We start from the raw sequence: 22,063 nt of genomic DNA, 5'->3' as shown, positions 1-22,063 counted from the left end.
CGCACAAACACACAGTAAAGTATACTGACAGTGATTTCAACAAAAGATCTTCAGCCCTATTTCTGGCACACAGATACACTTACATAACTAACGGCTAAGTTCCTGTCTGTTACCTTTAACCTGTTATCTACAGACATCCTTGACTTCCTGACTGCTGGGCGGGTTAGGGTCAGGAGGTTAAATACAGTTCAATGCAGTGCTTATTGCAGTGCTTAGCTGTCTATTGACAGCTACCTTTCACCTATTGATACCTTTCACCTATTCCTGGGCGGAACTCACGCACACACGTGCACATGCATGCACGCACACACGCGCCGTGCACGCTCGCTTTGATATGTTATTCTTTAAATCCGACACTTCTCGTCGTCAAGCATTGCTCGAACTATGACCGAACCACTATTTGACTATGACCGCATACTATTCTGATGAGTTGGAAGTCACGCCATTCTTGACATTCCTTATCTGATTCTCATAAATGTCAAATAACAGTAGATATGCAACCGTGTACAATAACCAATTGTATAATTTGTTCTTCATGCATTAACTGAACAGGGGCGCCCTCTTGTGTTGATAAGAGGGACTGCATGAAGTAGACAAATGTTTTCAGTAGAGTATACACTACAGTTCAAAAGTTTGGGGTCCCTTGTTTTTTAAAGAAAAGCTTCTTTTTTTGTCCATTAAATAACATCAAATTGATCATAAATACAGTGTAGACATTGTTCATGTTGTAAATAACTATTGTAGCTGGAAACAGATGATTTTTAATGGAATATCTACATAGGTGTACAGAGGCCCATTATCAGCAACCATCACTCCTGTGTTCCAACGACACGTTGTGTTAGCTAATCCAAGTTGATCATTTTAAAAGGCTAATTGATCTTTAGAAAACCCCTTTGCAATTATGTTAGCACAGCTGAAAACTGTTGTCCTGATTAAAGAAGCAATACAACTGGCCTTCTTTAGACTAGCTGAGTATCTGGAGCATCAGCATTTGTGGGTTTGAGTACAGGCTCAAAATGGGCAGAAACAGAGAACTATCTTCTGAAACTCGTCAGTCTAGTCTTGTTCTGAGAAATGAAGGCTATTCCATGCGAGAAATTGCCAAGAAACTGAAGATCTCGTACAACGCTGTGTACTACTCCCTTCACAGAACAGCGCAAACTGTCTCTAACCAGAATAGAAAGAGGACAAGAACATTAGAGTGTCTAGTTTGAGAAACAGACACCTCACAAATCCTCAACTAGCAGCTTCATTAAATAGTACCCGCAAAACACCAGTCTCAACATCAACAGTGAAGAGGTGACTCCAGGATGCTGGGCTTCTAGGCAGAGTTGCTAAGGAAACAAATCTCAGACTGGCCAATAAAAATAAAATATTAAGATGGGCAAAAGAACACAAACACTGGACAGAAGAAGATTGGAAAAAAGTGTTATAGACAGACAAATCTACGTTTGCGGTGTTCGGATCACAAAGAAGAACATTCGTGAGATGTAGAAAAAATTAAAAGATGCTGGAGGAGTGCTTCACGTCGTCTGTCAAGCATGGTGGATACAATGTGATGATCTGGGGGTGTTTTGGTGGTGATAAAGTGGGAGATTTGTACAGGGTAAAAGGGATCTTGAAGAAGGAAGGCTATCACTCCATTTAACAACGCCATGCCATACCCTGTGGACGGCACTTAATTGGAGCCAATTTCCTCCTACAACAGGACAATGACCCAAAGCACAGCTCCAATATATGCAAGAACTACTTCAGGAAGAAGCAGTCAGCTGGTATTCTGTTTATAATGGAGTGGCCAGCACAGTCACCGGATCTCAACCCTATTGAGCTGTTGTGGGAGCACCTGACCGTATGGTACGTAAGAAGTGCCCACCAAGCCAATCCAACTTGTGGGAGGTGCTTCAGGAAGCATGGGGTGAAATCTCTTCAGATTACCTCAACAAATTGACAACTAGAATGCCAAAGGTCTGCAAGGCTGTAATTTCTGCAAATGGAGGATTCTTTGACAAAAGCTAAGTTTGAATGACACAATTATTTCAATTAAAAATCATTATTTATAACCTTGTCAACATCTTGACTATATTTCCTATTCATTTTGTAACTCATTTCATGTATGTTTTCATGGAAAACCAGGACATTTCTAAGTGACCCCAAACTTTTGAACGGTAGTGTACATGTATATTCAGCAACAGTTGAGTGTAAAAAAAATCATTCTCTGCTCGTTATCACACTATTTCCCTGGTTAGTTTGGGCAAATAGCAGAAGCTCGAAGCTTCTTAGCAGAGTTGTGGGTCTATTAAAAATCTCACTTGTCAACAAAAGACTGGAGCACAGGCTATATTTATTGTAGCATGTGTGCCACCAACACATGAATCTCTCAACTATACAGTGCTGCAGGCCTATTTTTTATTTTTTTTTAAACCTCCCTAACATGGTGCAGCCACCACCAAGCTTGAAAATATAAAGAGTGGTATTCAGTGATGTATTGTGTTTGCCCCAAACATAACACTTTGTATTCAGGACATAAAGTTAATTTTTGAGCCACATTTGTTGCAGTTTTACTTTAGTGCCTTATTGAAAATAGGATCCATGTTTTGGAATATTTTTATTCTGTACAGGCTTCTGTCACTCTGTCATGTAGGTTAGTCCTGTATTGTGGAGTAACTACAATGTTGTTGATCCATCCTCAGTTTTCTCCTATCACAGCCCTTAAGCTCTGTAACTGTTTTAAAGTCACCATTGGCCTCATGCTTAAATCCCTGAGCGGTTTCCTTCCTCTCCAGCAACTGAGTTAGGAAGAACGCCTGCACTTTTGTAATAACTGGGTTTATTGCTACACCACCCAAAGTGTATTTAATAACTCATTAATAAATAATGCTCAAAGGGCTATTCAATGTCTTTTTTTTTTTTACCCATCTACCAATAGGTGCCCTTCTTTGTGAGGCATTGGAAAACCTCCCTGGTCTTTGTGGTTGAATCTGTGTTTAAAATTCCCTGCTCGACTTGGGGACTTTACAGATAATTGCACGTCTGGGGTACAGAGATGAGGTAGTCATTACAAATTCATGTTAAACACTGTTATTTGCAGTCCACTTTGACATGGTGGGGTATTGTGTGTAGGCCAGTGACACAAAATCTCAATTTAATCAATTTCAAGTTCAGGCTGGAACACAACAAAATGTGGATAAAGTCAAGGAGTGTGACTACTTTCTGAAAGCACTGTATTTCACTGTGGTGCTGGGGGACCAGTCACAACATGTTCCGTTCAACGCTACAAGGATTAAATGTTCAGTACTGTATTAGATCAGGGCCTCTCATTTACACAGAAGGAATGGCCTTCCCACACACCTCCACCATCGGGGGCAGGTTAATATTAAAATGGCGTGCTTTCATCATCTCTTTTTCTTAATCTGCAGACTGCACTGATTTGAAATTATTTGGACAGGTGATCTGTGAATCCTTGGTTAACATCCACGATGTTGCCCTTGTTTCATTTTCTAATCAAAGATCAGTCAAATGAAGGATGGTCTCACTACTGGTGTCCCTCAGGGCACAGTAAAGTCCTCACTGATTATAAATGGCTCATGATAATAGCGTCTGTTCAATTTCTAAAGCCTGAAATGTAAAAATGCTTGAGTCACAGCAGTCAACGGCATTAGAATAACCCTCAACACTTACACAATAGAGCCGGCAGAGTTTAAATTAAAAGGCATTTATTTTGGGAAAACATTTTCTCCACACAGCGGCCAAGCCTCAGCACTTGTGGTACATTAATATAAAAGACAAGATTTCAAACATCCTTACTCACTGAGGAAAATAGTTGTAACAACCCGCTCCACAATTCTCCTCAAAACTGTTCAAATGTTATTTTCAAAACCATACATCATTATGCAGTCTGCCATTTGAGCGTGAATAATCGACAGTCACACCTCTACAGTGTGATTCAGGGCTCTCAAAGTAGTGTAAAATGAGATTAAACCAGAAATCATGTCCACAATTAGTGTGTCAAGGAGAATGAGTACGACGAGACCAAACGGCACACTGACTAAGTGCACAATTCTCTGGTTGCCCTGTAACAGAAAGTTCACACACCCCTGGAGATTCTTCCACATTTTGTTGTGTTGCAGCCTTTGATCAAATTGAGATTTTGTCAATTGATTAAATTGAGATTTTTTTCTGTCACTACAAATTCATAAAAAAGAAAAAGCTGAAATGTCTTGAGTCAATAAGTATTCAACCCCTTTGTTATGGCAAGCCTAAAGTTCAGGAGTAAAAATGTGCACATAAGTTGCATGGACTCACTTTGTGTGGAATATTAGTGTTTAACATGAACTTTGAATGACTATATCGCTGTACCCCACACATACAATTATCTGTAAGGTCCCTCAGTCGAGCAATGATTTACAAACACAGATTCAAACACAAAGACCAGGGAAGTTTTACAATGCCTTGCAAAGAAGGGCACCTTTGGTTGATGGGTGTAAAAAAAAAAGCAGACATTGAATATCCCTTTAAGAATGGTGACGTTATTAATTACCCTTTAGATGGTATATCAACACAACCAGTCACTACAAAGATACAGGCGTCCTTCCTAGCGCAGTTGCCGGAGAGGAAGGAAACCTGGTTCAGTCTGCCTTCCACCAGCACAACAGTAACCTAAAACACAAGACAAATCTACACTGGAATAGCATTACCAAGAAGACAGTGAATGTTCCTGAGTGGCCGAGTTACAGTTTTGACTTAAATCTACTTGAAAATCTATGGCAAGACCTGAAAATGGTTGTCTAGCAATGATCAACAACCAATTTGACAGAGCTTGAAGAAGTTAGAAAAAAACAATGAACAAATGTTGCATAATCCAGGTGTGGAAAGCTCTTAAGAGACTTTCCCAGAAAGACTCACAGCTGTAATCGCTGCCAAAGGTGCTTCTACAAAGTATTGACTCAGGGGTGTGAATACCTATGTAAATTAGATATTTCAATAATTTAGCAAATTTAACATGTTTTCACTTTGTCATTATGGGGTATTGCATGTAGATGGGTGAGACACGGGGTATGAATACTTTCTTAAAGCACTGTATATAAAGGAGAAAGTCAAAGGTTTAAAAAAAAAAAGAGCTGTTTGAAAGTTAGACTGGCTTTACGCCACTGCTGTGTCAACAGCTGAGTACACTTACATATCTATTATAGTTCCATTCACATCTGGTTGAATAGCTTCAAATGGCTTGGCCTTAATATATACTATTGATGTAATTGAGTTATACAGCTGTCGGGTCAATTCAACGAGTTAAACGGACAGAATCATTAGATGCCCGAGTTGACCGAATCATTTGATGCCCAAGTTGACCGAATCATTTGATGCCCGAGTTGACCGAATCATTAGATGCCCGAGTTGACCGAATCATTAGATGCCCGAGTTGACCGAATCATTTGATGCCCAAGTTGACCGAATCATTTGATGCCCGAGTTGACCGAATCATTAGATGCCCGAGTTGACCGAATCATTAGATGCCCGAGTTGACCGAATCATTAGATGCCCGAGTTGACCGAATCATTTGCTTTCATTTTTCTGGCTCTGTAAACATACTAATTCACGTCACGCATGCATAAATGTTGGTAATATTGCGGACATACAGTATTACCACTATCAGCACAAAAATACAGCTGACTGGCAGCCCATAAATGTCCCCTTTTACCGTTTATAAAAAGGATCCTTCACTTCAAAAGTCATTATTATTACTTATTCACACACAGTATGATCAAATATTTCACTGCACCTTTTCATTGACAAGGCTTTAATGTGTGATGGTTTTAACTTGGTAAACGTTTCCACTTATCTAGCTGTACAGCGTTCCACGGTGATGACATTGGCACATTTCCAAAACCAATACTGTACAGATAATCTTTTCCAATTACATAATTTATAACGCTAACAGGACAGAGACACTATATGGACATGGAATTGTCTCCTAACTGGAGATCAGGATTCATTTAAAACGCTGATTTAAGGTGATAAAAATGTGCTCCCCGCAGCTTGTGTTCAGACACACACAATTGAATGACGATCTGGTATTCTTTGTGCTAGGTATCACTTCACAAAGCCCATCAGTTGTGATGTACGGTGCTTCAAGGTGTTTAAACGTCTACCGGTCTGACTCAACAATTTTCCATGCGCCGGTTCTATACACTCGCATGGGGAAGGTCCTTTTCAACACCTCAACCAAATGGCTTTTGGGGAACTTTGTGTTTGAACATGTCTGAGCACGAGCTGAAATACATAAGACAGATTTCGATTACAGCGCTCATTTGCACATTTTCTCTCTTTGATTCGAAATGCCACTGTTTCAGTCCACCAACCTTCGTCCGAGCGTGATCTGCCCAAAATGCTGGCATTCCAAATAAAAAAACGCAAAACTTTCCAAGCAAGCAGTGTACAGGACCCCTGCTCTTGTGTCATGCTGCATTCCTCGACACAACAGCACTTCTTCACTTCTAGGGGACCTAAAAAGTTTGGCCAAAATGTCTCCTTCAAGGCTTGAAGAATGTTCGACTCGAGCTCGAACGTTCAACCAAATATTCTGGCTTCTTCAAGGTTTGAGCTTGAGCCAGGGGTGGACGATGGTGAGGATGGAGAGGACCGAAGAGGCCAGGCCACAGGCCCCCACGAAGCCCTGGCCGGTGGGGTAGATGCCCAGCCGGTCCAGTGGGATGAACACGTCGCACGCGTTCTTCAGCAGGTCCAGCAGCAGCGGTGGGTTGCTGCGCAGCACTGTCACCAGCAGGTGGCACTGTCTGCGGAGGCGTACAGGTAATATGGCTCCGGGAAGGGAAGAGGGGTCGGAGAGGTCGACGTTCTCGGGGGTGAGCGAAGAGGGGTGTGGAGAGGGAGGAGAAGAGGTCCAGGTAGCCTTTGACCCCACATGGGAGGAGCGGGCCTCACGCTCCATAAGCAGGCGGATCTCGTAGGCGTCCCGGGTTAGGTTGAGGATGAGGGCAAAGAGGTAGTACCTGTAGAGAACGAGAGAGAAAGATGTGAGAGATTAAGCATGTGAGGCAGAGAGAGATTCATGTCAAATCTGAGAGAAAGTAAAGATAGTGAGAGACCGGAAAAGAGAGGATGTAGGAGACATTGAACAAAAGAAAAAGTAGCAAAGAGGGGGAGTTAAGAGGTAGAAATAGATAACGAACGCGATAGAAAATAGCTCTAGGGAGAGAGAATGTAGTTAACAACTGCCAATAGTAATAAAGTTCATTACAGGACTTCTGATGACCTTGGCCACCTCAAATATACTGATTCCTAATGTGGTGAAATTTAAGGCTTAAATTTCCCAATCCTTCAGTCACCTGAAGGATCTCTGGCTCCACTTGACCTGGTCCAGTTGGGGCAGGAGGCCAGCCTTGCCGGCCCACAGCACGTTGTCACAGGCGAAGTACATGGCCTTGTTGAGGTGGGCCACAGTCAGACAGAGACGCAACACGCTGTCCGAGAGGTGCACAGCACGTTTCGCTGCCTCCACAGCCTCTGCTGAGTTCCCTAGACGCATCACTGGAGAGAGAGAGAGAGTGACGTGAAACCCAGAGTTGATGTACAGAGAGTAAGCCTGAGACACAGAGGTGTAGCATTGACTTGCAGACAGTGACTTACACTTCCTTGTTAGGCTCACATGAGCTTCCAGTTGTTTCACTGTCTTCAGGAGCTCAACACCTGCCCCACCCTTCTGGAGAGTGTAACCTAGCAACGTACAGGTGTACTGTGCAGCCCTATGTGAACACCGAAAAGGAATCAAATGTGTCAAAATCTGATTATAGCTGTTACTTTAGTGCAGTACATTTTTTGCATTTTGCGATTAATAACTTGGCCACAACTTCGTCTACTTTCTCCAGTTTTCATGTCAAGGGCAATTGGTACTTACTTTCATGTAGCTACAATAACTATCAGTATAATACCAAATGCAGTTGGGACAATGGTCACTTGATTGGGAAAGACTGAAAATATCGATTGTCATTTAATTTATCCAGGTTTGGGAGAGCCCGAGACAAAACACTGCATGAACCCCTATCCAGAACCCCTTCAATTCGAACCCAAAATCAGCTGTCCCGCAATATCCAATGACACCGGGAGGTAGGCAGTGTCGGGCAGGAGCAACCAGACAAAAACCTACAAAAAGTCGAGAACTGAACGGGTACAAAAGGTCACCAACATCGCTGGACTTTTTATAAAGTTATTTGTACTTTTTCGTCCGCTTATATCTACACATTTTTGTATACTCATGGATTTCAGTTTGTATTGACTGCTAGTGATAGTTAATAAATGTAAAAAAAAATGTTAGCTGTCTTGAGAAATCTCAACTGCAATACATTTTAGCTACTGCACCTGAAAACTCGTTCCTTGGCTTGGCTCTGCGCACTAAATCGAATCCAAGAGTCCATGCTGGCGACAGGCAACACTTGCTTTCCTTTGCAACTGTGGATTGATTAGGCCTGTGTCCGTGTCTGCTAGCAATCTATGTACAACGTTATACACCGTCTTCTCGCAAGAGCTGCCCAATGCTATCGGCACAGTTCAATATGTCACCATGTGCCCCAAACGTCCGCCACAAGAATTTGTTTATTTTATTTGGCTAGATTGATAGCTTCACAACACGAACAACATCACCTTTACCCATGGACGGAATCTGTGGAGGGACAACAAAGCGAAAGTCCTATTACACAGTAATCATTAGCTACGTTACTTGTAGGAGGTTCGTCCACAATACATGGCTTGTATTGTACATGGCGTTAGTCGTTTCAGTGGAGCACGCTATTGAATAATATGTGATAACAGACATGAAAATTAACACTTGTAGTTATTCAAAAACAATAGTCAAGGCAACTCATTGCTGTGGATTATATGTATTTACTGCGAAACCTTATACTGCCACAGAGGGGCGACACACACACACACAATAAGAGGCCAGACAACAAACCAGCAAATGGAAAAAATGGCAGGCCATTTTATTATAGCATGTTAATAGAAAATAAATTAAGGAAACAATCATGATCAAGAGGAATAAAACAAACAAAACATTATCCCATATGTGGCACTACCAGATCCACAGAGGGCTGAAATAAGAGCACAACCGGTGCACTACAGGTCAGGGAGTAATAAAGGAATGAGTGTGTATCACTCTAGAGAGGTATTGTACTTGGCATCATCTCTAGTCGCTGAAACACTATATGAAGACAATTAAACCCTGTTGTAGGCAGACAAAAAAATAAAAATGCCAGCTACGCCCATCAAATTCCATTCAAAAAATGTTTTTAAATCCAGTGATTTCTCTCATTTGGATGTGATCGACATATTGCCCAAGCCAACTATCAGCCCGTTCGGGTCAAGTATAGATCAGTGGACCATATTAGGCAATGCTGCATAGTAATGCCTTGTCAACATCACCTGTGTATTAAATATCCCCTGCAACTCAGTTCACACTCTCAAAATATACCCACTCCTACTGAAACATGGCACCAACCGTGTGTACAGTCCGGTCAGCTTACAAACACTAAGCAATAATCGATTGATGGCTTTTCAATTGAAACAGAGGAACCTAAATGCACAGTGAATGCTATCAGAATGTCTTTGTTTTCATCATCTTCTATATTACAATCTTTTAATTATTTTCATCCTTCTCTTTCATTGGCTGGCAAGATAAACCACATCCATTGGGATCCTCCCTTTAATCTTCAAACTCACGTCTCACACCCCTTCGTATTTCCCAACCAACCACCTTTAAATCAAACTTTGGAGTTCACTCCTCAGCACCTATGCCACTTTACCTACTATGTGACCTTCTGAATATTCTGCTTCCCCTCTCCAATTCCCCATAATCTCTACCTCTCTTCAGCCCCCCCCCCCCCCCCAAATACATCTCCTCACTGGGTCTCCATCAAAGAAATGTCGTAACTTCAGGCCAACTCCACAGTGTCTCAGCATTTACAATATGCAACACTACAGTCAATTGGTTTCATTGGATACTAAAATGCTAACGTCGGCTGTCGTTAAAAACCAGACCCAATTTTCAGCACAATGAGCATACAGTACATCAGCACAGTTCCTGCATTCTCTAAAGCGCACAGAAGACTCATATCTTCAGTAATGATTGTTAGTTTAATTGCCCATTGCAAACACTCAATCTAACTTGGATAAGCGTCATTGGTCTCCTCGTGGGAGTTGGAACTAGGAATTGGGGCTGTAAGGGTACCACTGGAGGACTGTCATATCTCACAGAGTCTCTCTCTCTCAGTGCTCAGAGTGCTGTTTCTTGTGGAAGGTGGAGCGCATGCGGCTCCAGAACGTCTGGCTCCTCCTGGTTTTCCTCTCGCTGCCGTGGACCGATTCTGCCTCGCGCTGGCGAATCTGGCGGACCAGGGCGGCAAAAACCTCGTCGATGTAGTAGCGAAATGCTGCTGAGGTCTCGAAGAAGGGGCACTGGAACTCCCGGGCCAGTTCCTTCCCTTCCTCTACTGACACCTAGTGCAGCGGAGGGAAGCAACATGTTCAAAGCCAATATACAAATAAAACCAACAGACAGACGATAATTGGTATATACCAGTGGCGGCTGGTGGGAGGAGCTATAGGAGGATGGGCTCATTGTAATGGCTGGAATGGAATTAATGGAACGTATCAAACATATGTGAACCACATGGTTGACTTCGTTCCACCTATCCATTCCAGCCATTACAATGAGCCCAACCTCCTATAGCTCCTCCCACCAGCCTCCTCTGGTATATACAGTAGATGGTACCAAATAGAGTCATGATATACAGTGCCTTCAGAAAGTATTCAGACCCGTAGAATTTTTCCACATTTTGTTGTGTTACAGCCTGAATTTTAAAAATGGATGAAATTGAGATGTTTTTTTCCACTGGCCTACACACAATACACCATAATGTCAAAGTGGAATTATGTTTTCCAAAATGTTTACAAATTAATAAAAAATGACAACCCATTTGTTATGGTTGCTTTGCGTGATGTATTGTAGTCTTCTACCTTCTTGCCCTTTGTGCTGTTGTCTGTGGCCAATAATGTTTGTACCGTGTTTTGTGCTGCTACCATGTTGTTGTCATGTTGCTACCATGCTGTGTTGTCATGTGTTGCTGCGTTGCTATGTTGTTGTCTTTAGATCTCTCTCTATGTACTGTTGTGTTGTCTCTCTTGTCGTGGTGTGTGTTTTGTCCTATATTTATGTGTTATTTAAAAATAAATGAATCCCAGCCCCGGTCCCCACAGGTCTTTAAACTTTTGGTAGGCCATCATTGTAAATAAGAGTTTGTTCTTAACTGACTTGCCTAGTTAAATAAAAGGTAAAATAAAATCAAATAAAAATAAAATGGCAAGCCTAAATAAGTTCAGGAGTACAAATTCTAATAACAAGTCACATAAGTTTCATGTGTTCAATAATAGTATTTAACGTGAATTTTGAATAACTACCTCATCTCTGTACCCCACACAACTATCTGTAAGGTCCCTTAGCCGAGCAGTGAATTTCAAACACAGATTCAACCACAAAGACCAGGGAGAATTTATAATGCCTCGCAAAGAAGGGCATCTATTGGTAGATTGGTAAAAACAAAGCAGACATTGAATATCCCTATGAGCATATCCCTATGAGAAAGTTATTAATTACACTTTAGATGGTGTTTCAATACACCCAGTCACTACAAAGACAGGCGTCCTTTCTAACTCAGTTGCCGGCGAGGAAGGAAACCTCTGGGATTTTACCATGAGGCCAATGGTGACTTTAAAACGGTTACAGAATTGAAAGGCTGTGATAGGAGAAAACTGAGGATGGATCAACAACATTGTAGTTACTCCACAATACTAACCTAATTGACGGAGTGAAAAGAAGGAAACCTGTACAGAAACCAAAATATATTTTTTTAAATGCAACAAGGCACTAAAGTAATACTGCAAAAAATGTGGCAAAGCAATTCACTTTTTGTCCCGAATACAAATTGTTATGTTTGCGGCAAATCCAATCCAATACATTACTGAGTACCTCTCTCCATATTTTCAAGCATAGTGGTGGCTGCATCATGTTATGGGTATGCCTGGAGTAAAACCTGGTTGAGCCTGCTTTCCACCAGGCACTGGAAGATGAATTCCCCTTTTAAAAGAATAATGGGCAAATGCTGTACAATCCAGGTGTGGAAAACTCTTGGAAACTTACCCAGAAAGACTCAGTTGTAATTGTTGCTCAAATGTGCTTCTACAAAGTATTGACTCAGGAGTGTGAATACTTATGTAAATTAGGTACTGTATTTCTAAAAACATTTTCACTTTGTCATTATGCGGTATTATGTGTAGACGGGTGAGAGAGAAAAAAAGATATACAAGGGGGTTAAATATTCAGGCTGTAACAACAAAATGTGGAATAAAGCAAGGAGTATAAATACTTTCTGAAGGCACTGTATATGCTACGGTAAATGTTTGAATCTACAGATTCCCCGTCTCCTTGCTAAATCTACAGATTCCCCGTCTCCTTGCTAAATCTACAGATTCCCCGTCTCCTTGCTAAATCTACAGATTCCCCGTCTCCTTGCTAAATCTACAGATTCCCCGTCTCCTTGCTAAATCTACAGATTCCCCGTCTCCTTGGTAATACTACAGATTCCCCGTCTCCTTGGTAAATCTACAGATTCCCCGTCTCCTTGCTAAATCTACAGATTCCCCGTCTCCTTGCTAAATCTACAGATTCCCCGTCTCCTTGCTAAATCTACAGATTCCCCAGGGAATCTAAAGGTATACTATACCAGTCAGACAGGAAATCTGTAGATCTTCCAGTAAATATGTAAAGACAGGCATTTTGAACAGCGGTAGGAATTTAATGCAGCCAGATAGCGGGCAAAACATACTGTAGTGCCAAGACTACCAATGGGCGTCCCTTTCCCCATCCCTCCTTTCCCTGAATTCTCACCTGTCGTAGATGAGTCAGGTCAGACTTGTTGCCCACCAGTACCACGGGGGTGTTGGCGGTGCGGCGCACACGGTCAATGAGCTGCTTGAACTGGCGCGCCTCCTGTAAGCTCCGCCTATCTGTGATGGAGTAGGAGATGATGAAGCCCTCGCCCGCCCGCATGTACTGGTCCCGCATGGCTGTGAACTCCGCCTGGAAAGGGGCATGTGTGAATGTATGCGAGGGGGGGGAGGAGGGGGGAGGGGGGGTAGAGAGAGTGGTTAAGGACTGATACAGAGAGCATCACAGCAAAATACTTAGATAAGATTATATATCCCGGTGCCACACACACACACTTTGTTATTCTATCCTCACGGGGACCTAAAATGTATTTCCATTCAAAATCCTATTTTCCCTAACCCTAACTTAACTCCTAACCCTAATTGTAACCCTAAACCTAACCCCTAAGCTTAAAATAGCCTTTACCCTCATGGGGACGTGGGAAATATCCTTACGAGGGAGAATTTTGCTTGTTGTTGGGGGGATTTTAGGTCCCCACAAGGATAGAAGAAACCACCCCCCTCACACACACATACTGGTATGTGTGTGTATGCCTGAGAGCAATCAAGAAAATCAATCACCATTGGTCTGTCTTTCCTACAAGCTACTGGAGGAACAACATGGAGACCCACAGAAAAAAAAAAGATTAGAATTTGGATGACTCAGAATTGAAGGGTCACTTGAGACAGTGGACTGTGTGGACAGTGGACTGCAATTCTCTGTGTGGGCACTTCCCTGACTTTGGTATGGTACAAACAAACCCAGTCACGGGCATATAGTAAAGAACATGTACATGACCATATATGGAAAATGACTCATATAATAAGTGAACCATACGTGTCTATGGATGAGTCAGAGAGACAGGGAGAGACGCCTTTGTGCGGAGCGGGTGAGAGACAGAAATGATGTACGTTTGTGGAAAAAGAAAGGGAGTAGATAGAGTGAGCGACGCTTAAAAGAAAGTTGAGAAGAATAAGGATGTTGATGTTATGACGGTGAAGGGGAGATGCGACAGAGTGAAATTTGTTCCTCTGGGTCTGCTTTGGCAATGTAAGATAATTACTTAATGATTAGTTATCATCCTAATAAGACTGGTTGATTGGAATTGAGAGACAGGGAGAGACCGTCAGAAAGGGTTGATTAAAAGGAAAGTGAGCATTGGGATAGAGGGAGAGGCTTTCCTCTCCTCTATCTGAACGGATGCAAAAGAACTAGACCGATGAAAGCAAATTCCCAGTCCTTCCCAGGTGTTTTTTAAATATTGCTTTCACCTATCCTATGTTTACAGATCAGTTGTTGAAGGAGAGGACAGGAGGAAGCCATATTAGACTATTGAGAATGAGACGCAGCCAAAAGAGGTGGAGACGTGACATTTATACAGAAGGCCTTTGTGAGGAAGTGTACCTGTCCTGCTGTGTCCAGTATGTCCAGGTTGGCAGGTTCATCGTCGATGCGGATCTGTGTCTTGTATGCATCCTCTGGGAGAGACATTGAGTGGTATTTTAATGGCTATACAGGATGATTGTGTAGTTACATGTCATAAGCCGTGGTTCATTGACTCTGGCCGATGCGACGCAGCGAGCGGATGCGCTTTACCAAGTTACGACAGGTGTTCTGTTGTCTGTGACTTGCGGTTCCTTGTACGAGTTCTGACATTTCAGGCTAGCGAGGCAAGTATTGTTCTTGGAACTGTGGGGGTCTATGGACTTGGGCTGTCGTGGCAGCGTGTCAGTGCACATAGCCAAGTTGCAGTAGGTTCTGTTTCCCTATATGGGGCACTGACAGTTCAGGCATCTCAGGTAAGTTTTAGTGAAAAAGGTGGCTTCTGTAAGTCCATTTTGAAGCCGGTGGAACCTGTGTGTGCTTTGGCTGCCGTTTGGTACCCTCTGACCCGGGTTGGGGTGTGATTGTACCCATAGTATGTTATGCAGAGTGACCGACTGAAAGGTAAAGTACAGTTATATTCATAACTGTAGGTACACCCGTCTAGTACCAGGTCGGATCCCCCTTTGCCCCCGGAACAGCCTGAATTCTTCGGGGTATGGATTTTACAAGTCAGATAAATTCCACAGGGATATTGGTCTATGCTGGCGCGATGGCATCATGCAGTTACTGGAGATTGGACGGCGGTACAGCACCGCCACCAGCCTGTACCGTTGACACCAGGCAGGATGGGTCCATGGACTTGTGCTGCTTATGCCAAATCCTGACTATGCCATCAGGAACTGAGACGCAACAGGAACTGGGATTTGTCAGACCAGGTGATGTTTTTCCACTCCTCAATTGTCCAGTGTTGGCGGTCGTTTGACCACTTCTTATTTTTAGCTGATATGAGTGGAACTCTGTGTGCTCGTCTGCTACAACAGCCCAGCCCATCCGTGATAAGGATCAACGAGTTGTGCGCTCCAAGATGCCGTTCTGCACACTACTGTTGTACTGTGCCGTTATTTGTCCGTTTGTGGCCCGCCTGTTAGCTTGCACGATTCTTGCCATTCTTCTTCGACCTCTCTCATGAACGAGCGGTTTTCGCCCACAGGAACTGCTGCTGACTGGAGGTTTGTTTGTTTGTCTCACCATTCTGGGGAAACACTAGACACCGTCGTGTGTGAAAAGCCCAGGAGGGCGGCCATTTCTGAGACACTGGATCCGGAGTGCCTGCCCGTGATGAACATACCTCTCAAAGTGTCTTAGGTCACTCGTTTTGCCCATTCTAATGTTCAATAGAACAGCCTCGATCCCTGCTTAATATAGCAAGCCACTGCCAGGTGACTCACTCTCCGTAGGAGCAATCAATTTTCATGAATGGGGAGGTGTACCCATTAAACTGTAATTAATTAATATATATATTAAAAAAATGAATGATTGATTCAAAATACAACATGATCACTGATTTGTTGTAGCCGTTTTTGGTGCGGTTAAAGCAGGCCAAATTTGACCAAATATGAGTGGCGTTAGTTTGATCAGATACCAAGCACTCTCTCACCTATGGTGGGGTCATGGTCTTCAGGGAACCTGTGGCTGATAAACTGCATTATAATAGCTGAGGAGAAAGAGAGAGAGTTTTAAGTTTTCACAAGCTATTTGGGGGGGGGGGGGGGGGGCGCATTTACGTTGTCACAAAGCTGCACAGGCACTGCATCAATAAACCAAAGAGGAGAAATCAGAAACAAACTACAGCAGATCAGAAGACAGAGCGGAAGAGAGATGGAGAGATAAAGGGATTACGAAGTCAATGCGGGAGAATTTATTACATAACGCAGGTTGTATCACACACACACTTCTCCATCTCTCCTTTGTCTCGTTTTTCTCCCTCCAGGCAGGTAGTGGTTCACACGCATAGATAAACACACCCTGCAGCTTACACAGAAACACACAGTATTTCCGCCTCTGCAGCATCAGTGTACGCCCACTAGTTTCCATGGCGAGAGCAGGCACAGATGTTTTTTTTAACGACCCATCTCTCCCGCTATCCCTCCAAATCCTCCCTCTCACCGATGTTTTTACTACTTTTCTGTGTACCTATACCAGGTGAACTCTGCCAGTCTCCATGGCAACAGTAGCCAAGAAAGGGGGGGGGGGGGTTGCTAGGCACTGACGCGTCTTCCTGACGACAGGCACCCAAACGGCACCCCAGACTGCCGTAGAAGGCGGCCAACGCCCATGCTTACGAGAAGAGAACTCTGACTATCTGACTGCACTTGGAGGGTGTGTCAGAGAAACACAGAAAAGACAAGGCGGCATTAGGAGAAGTAATGAGGTGGAGAAGAATAGCCAGTCAGACATAACATGTACAAACAGACAGCAAGACAGAAGAAAAGACATGCACTAAGTAAGAGTGAGGTGGAGTGCAGTTGTGTAATTATGAGTGGGTTATGTGTGTGTACTCACCGCTCTTCCCCACTCCCCCCTCTCCCAACATCACCAGTTTGTACTCGCGGGAGAGGCTCCCGGAGCCTCGCAATGACTCCATTTACACTATGAACAGAGAGATAAGAGGCTGTGAGTAATACACATATACCCGTTAAAACAGACACACAATAATAATTATTGGTCCCAGTTTATTAAGCCCAGGACTAACGAATAGAACTATGAAAGAGAGTGTACAGAGTTGAAAGTGACTAACACACAAACATGATACCACACATGCTAATGTGCAATCTTGCTGTCATGTGTCAAGCGCTAAAGCTAATGACAAGAGATTACAAAGAGAGAACGAGATACGCCACACACAGGCAAACGTCAACATCAATATTCACTGTCGAAAGTCGGGTCAGTCAACCACACAGTAGATCTAAAGAATAGCGACGAGACAGAGGTGAATGAGAGAGTGGTTTCAGGGACAGAAGTAGAGCAATACAGCCAACATTCTAGTCTACTTTGCCACCCTTGAAAAACAAAAAAAACGATTCAACTCATATGAATAGGCCACTATTGTCATCGCCTCGGACCCATTTGGAGTGTGTGTAGATTGACTTATAAAAGAGTCAGATGGCTCTCCAGTTTATTAGATTGGTGTATGCAGCAGCTAGTAGAACTCATGCGGAAAGAGGAACCAACTATCGACTTGACAGCAATCATGTGATTTCTAAGTGCAAGGCGAATGTGTGACATTGACCACCACAAACCCAGGCAATGTCATCACAACTATTATTGTTATCACCTAGCCTTCCCGTTCTCTAACCCAAAATAGCATGATTTAAATAACGTTTTTTACAACACCAGACTATATTAAAAACGTACTTAATTGTCAGAATAAATGATAATTAATTATATATTTATCCTTGACAAAGAGGCCTACATAAGTAGACAGTTACTTATCATTAGGGCCTAGGCTACTAATGGTAGTCATTATAAAGTGATCACATTCTCTCAATGATGGAATGCAGAGACACGACGTTTGACAAAGCCGGTTCATTGTTGTCAGGACAGAGGCAGATAGAACAGACATAACTTGGGTGGTTAAAAATAGATGTTCATATCCGCTTGAGAGTAGCTACGTTTTTTTTTTTTTTTTGCCTGGTTTTATGTAAAATAGGAGGTCTGAACTTCAATAACGCATGACTGACCCTATGTCCCCAAAATTGCATCAAAGCATATCTTTGGTAGATCCAAAAACACAAAGGAGTGGATGGTATTGTAGTATATTGCCGAGCCGACACATGCTCTATGATTCAAGGGAGTCTCCAGGCTTCAGATAGCTCAGGCCTCGGAAGTTTTATTGAAATGCCGATTAAACATATCGACTCTGTGGTAGCCTTATTCAACGTCCACAGTTAGGGGGTGTCCTTATTATTTGTAGAGGCTACCTAAACTAAGCGCAACAAAAGTAAACGTGTATTGCACTACTGTCACGTTGTTATAGCCTAATGTTACAAACAGTGAGTCGGCTACGTTTCAGCGGACGAAAATATAAAAAATATTTTCTAAATCATTGAATCTGACGAAGTCGCAGTGAAAACTGCATCCGTTGCAAACATTCACTAAAATACAAACAACTATTTAATATACATTTATTGGCTACTTTGAAACAGGATAAACAACAACATAAAATGTAAAAGGGCCATAGCGAACCTTCAAAAGACGGGTAAAGTAGCAGAATGAAGTGTGGCTGTAACGTTAGGTGTCATAGGATTAGGAAAAACAAATTACTTTACCTTTTTCTAAACTTAAAATGTAAGTTTGTTCTTCGAATAATGTGTAGGCTACGAGTCGATCATTGATGAACGTAAAACAAGCTGCATGAATTTGTTAGCCTTTTTGCAGATCAGTGTTCAATCGGACATTGCACACATTGTTTAAATGTAATTAAAGGAACGAGTTCAGTGAGAACGATGTATATTGCCGACTACGACGAAAGCAAATGATTGAACAGTTGCAAATATAAAAGAGCCTACAGACTTCATGCATACACGAATAGAAATGAGCGACTCACCTGTGTCACAGAGCTTCTTTCTTCATAATTTCCGAAATGACTTTTATGGCCATTTAGTGCTTGACGTTTGATATGTCATGCTACAAAATCCTCACTAACTGTAAACAACGCCAGCAGTCTGAAAACTACGTCACAGGATCCCACCTCCCGTCGGGTCAGTGGCTGTGACTTTTCAGGTATGGAAGTGACCTTGAAAAGTCAAAAAGGCTGTAAAATATTTGTAGTTAGTCATATCAGTAACGTTAGGTCGTCATATCAGAGCTGTTGCTCCGCCCACCTTGGAAGTTGAGCAGAGCATGCTGGGTGATCTCGAGCAATGATGACAACTAATCAATTTTGTTGCTAGATTTAGCAACTTTTCAGACTACCCTGGTAACTTTTTTATCAAACAGCACCTAGCAACAAATTTAGCTACTTAAAAAAATATATTTGGAAATTTTAGCAACTTTTAAAACGTGACTCAAACGCTAAAATGCACACATTTTCCCTCTAAATTACACAAAAATGATTTTCTCTGTCACACACTCTGTCACAACACACGTGCCTGGCTGCAAAAGTGCATTGTGAGTGACGTCAGCAGCAGGCCAGCAAAACGCAATGAATATAGTTGGTCACTAATGTTTGATCTTGAACAGAACTTACAACATCAATCAACATGCCTCAATCAAAAATGTACAGAAAAGAGTGGGAGTCTGTACCTGAACAAATCATATTTTTTTGCCGAGCTGGCCAGTCAATTTGAGTAACGTTATTCTGTGTTTTCGTAATGACGTAATGAGGTTTTTAGAAAAAAACGAAAAAAAAAAAAACGAAATACCTTATTTACATAAGTATCCATACCCTTTGCTATGAGACTCGAAATTGAGCTCAGGTGCATCCCCTGTTTCCATTGATCATCCTTGAGATGTTTCTACAATTTGATTGGAGTCAACCTGTGGTAAATTGATTTGGAAAAGTACACACCTGTCTATATAAGGTCCCACAGTTGACATTGCATGTCAGAGCAAAAACCAAACCATGAGGCTGAAAGAATTGTCCGTAGAGTTCCAAGACAGGATCATGTTGAGGCACAGATCTAGGGAAAGGTACCAAAAAATTTCTGCAACATTGAAGGTCCCCAAGAACACAGTGGCCTCCATCATTCGTAAATGGAAGAAGTTTGGAACCACCAACACTCTTCCTAGAGCAGGCCGTTCGGCCAAACTGAGCAATAGAAGAGCCTTGGACAGGGAGGTAACCAAGAACCCGATGGTCACTCTGACAGAGCTCCAGAGTTCCTCTGTGGAGATGGGAGACCTTCCAGAAGGACAACCATCTCTGCAGCACTCCACCAATCAGGCCTTTATGGTAGAGTGGCCAGACGAAAGCCACTCCTCAGTAAAAGGCACATGATAGCTCGCTTGGAGTTTGCCAAAAGGCACCAAAAGGACTCTCAGACCATGAGAAACAAGATTCTCTGGTCTGATGAAACCTAGACTGAACTCTTTGGCCTTTTGGCCTGAATGCCAAGCGTCACGTCTGGAGGAAACCTGGCACCATCCCAACGGTGAAACATCGTGGCGGCAGCATCATGCTGTGGGGATGGTTTTCAGCCGCTGGGATTTGGAGACTAGTCAGGATTGAGGGAAAGAAAAATGGCGCAAAGTACAGAGAACTTGTTCCAGAGCACTCAGGTTCTCAGACTGGGTTCACCTTCCAACAGGACAACAACCCTAAGCACACAGCCAAGACAACGCAGGAGTGGCTTCGTGACAAGTCTCTGAATGTCCTTGAATGGCCCAGCCAGAGCCCGGACTTAAACCAGATCGAACATCTCTGGAGAGACCTGAAAATAGCTGTGCAGCGATGCTCCCCATCCAACCTGACAGCGCTTGAGAGGATCTGCAGAGAAGAATGGGAGAAACTCCCCAAATACAGGTCTGCCAAGCTTGTAGTATCATACCCAAAAAGACTCAAGGCTGTAATTGCTGCAAAATGTGCTTCAACAAAGTACTGAGTAAAGGGTATGAATACTTACGTAAATGTGATATTTCAGTTTTTTTTATTTTTATGCATTTGCAAAAATGTAGAAAACTGTTTTTGCTTTGTCATTATGGGATATAGTGTTTAGATTGAGGGGGGGAAACGCTTTAATCAATTTTAGAATAAGGCTGTAACGTAACCAAATGTGTGAAACGTCAAGGAGTTTGAATACATCCTGAATGCACTGTACGGTGCTGTTCCATGCCTGTGCATCTTCAGCGTTATTAAATCACCTCAACTGGAATCCTACCTGTCTGTCATCTGTGCCCTTACCAGCACACTGAAACAAGTAAAACCTAACCTAAAGAATATACAGTCCACCAAGTCCTCACTTACATAACCAAATAATAGGCCTACTAAGACACAATTGATTATATTTTAAGTTTATTGTAACAGAATAAAGAGAGTACTTTGTTGTTAAGAGGTACATTGTCAGTCACGGTGCAGAATCCCTGGATGGGGACAATTTGGAGTTAACTGTCTTGCTCTTGGGTACACCAGCAGCCCTTCAGGTGCCAGTTCAGTTCCCATGTTTGTAATGTTCCGGCCTGGGTCTTGTGCCAACAACTTTCCCTCTAACATCTAGGCTACCTGCCATGCATCGGTGGTGATGTATACCAGACACGTACAGGTAACTGCCAAAATAATGGAAACACTTGAGTAAATGAGGGGTACAAAAGTATATTGAAAGAAGGTGATTCCACACAGGTGTGTTTCCAGAGTTAGAGTTTCAGAATCTGTGTCAAGTTGCGTTGAAGCAGTTCTGTCTCGTGGTGGCCCAACAGCCTATTAAAATACTTTATGTTGCTGTTTACTTTTATTTTGGCAGTTACCTGTGTGTCCCTATTTGCTGTGTGCTCCCTCCCTCTCTGTGTGACTTTGTTTGATCTTTTTAATTAGCTAGACCATACAATTATAGGCTACTGGATATTCTCATGCTGTAACTGCACAGAAGACCAAATCTTGTCATGTGAGTTTGTGTTTGTGAGGGGGAAAAAAAGAGGTATGCATTCACATTTTTGGTCATTTAGCAGCCACTGTTATCCAGAGAGAAATCAGTGAGCTAGTCGTGTGTCTGCCCAAGTGTGACTTAGCAAAAAGGACAAGCAAAAAAGACT

General features: G+C 42.6%; 2 protein-coding genes across 2 annotated transcripts; both read right to left on the bottom strand.

The window, feature by feature from the left end:
* Positions 1 to 5,777: 5,777 nt before the first annotated feature.
* Positions 5,778 to 8,920, bottom strand: LOC110496305 (peroxisomal membrane protein 11B). Its single transcript, XM_021572126.3, has 4 exons — positions 8,374 to 8,920; positions 7,645 to 7,760; positions 7,344 to 7,545; positions 5,778 to 7,007 (listed from the first exon to the last, which is right to left on the bottom strand). The coding sequence occupies exons 1-4, from the start codon at positions 8,427 to 8,429 to the stop codon at positions 6,587 to 6,589; spliced, it is 795 nt and encodes a 264-aa protein (XP_021427801.1). The 5' UTR covers positions 8,430 to 8,920; the 3' UTR covers positions 5,778 to 6,586.
* Positions 8,921 to 8,969: 49 nt separating this feature from the next.
* LOC110496306 (GTP-binding protein Rit1) lies at positions 8,970 to 19,319 on the bottom strand. Its single transcript, XM_021572127.3, has 6 exons — positions 18,924 to 19,319; positions 16,880 to 16,966; positions 15,975 to 16,031; positions 14,396 to 14,469; positions 12,953 to 13,144; positions 8,970 to 10,506 (listed from the first exon to the last, which is right to left on the bottom strand). Exons 2-6 carry the CDS (start codon positions 16,959 to 16,961, stop codon positions 10,276 to 10,278), a joined length of 636 nt encoding a protein of 211 aa, XP_021427802.2. The 5' UTR covers positions 16,962 to 16,966; positions 18,924 to 19,319; the 3' UTR covers positions 8,970 to 10,275.
* Positions 19,320 to 22,063: the final 2,744 nt, after the last annotated feature.

This window comes from Oncorhynchus mykiss, chromosome 18 (genome assembly GCF_057628025.1).
Source record: "Oncorhynchus mykiss isolate SJ-2025 chromosome 18, ASM5762802v1, whole genome shotgun sequence".
NCBI lineage: Eukaryota > Metazoa > Chordata > Actinopteri > Salmoniformes > Salmonidae > Oncorhynchus > Oncorhynchus mykiss.
This window is presented reverse-complemented; position numbering and strand designations above follow the sequence as displayed.

Coding starts and splice junctions, on each gene's coding strand:
- LOC110496305 (XM_021572126.3), bottom strand. CDS start 8,429: ATGGACTCTTGGATTCGATTTAGTGCGCAGAGCCAAGCCAAGGAACGA. Junction 7,761..8,373: donor GCCAAGGAACGAGTTTTCAG/GTGCAGTAGCTA, acceptor GTGTTCACATAG/GGCTGCACAGTACACCTGTA. Junction 7,546..7,644: donor TGTGAGCCTAACAAGGAAGT/GTAAGTCACTGT, acceptor CTCTCTCTCCAG/TGATGCGTCTAGGGAACTCA.
- LOC110496306 (XM_021572127.3), bottom strand. CDS start 16,961: ATGGAGTCATTGCGAGGCTCCGGGAGCCTCTCCCGCGAGTACAAACTG. Junction 16,032..16,879: donor GGGGGGAGTGGGGAAGAGCG/GTGAGTACACAC, acceptor CTTTCTCCTCAG/CTATTATAATGCAGTTTATC. Junction 13,145..14,395: donor TACTGGACACAGCAGGACAG/GTACACTTCCTC, acceptor GCCCCTTTCCAG/GCGGAGTTCACAGCCATGCG.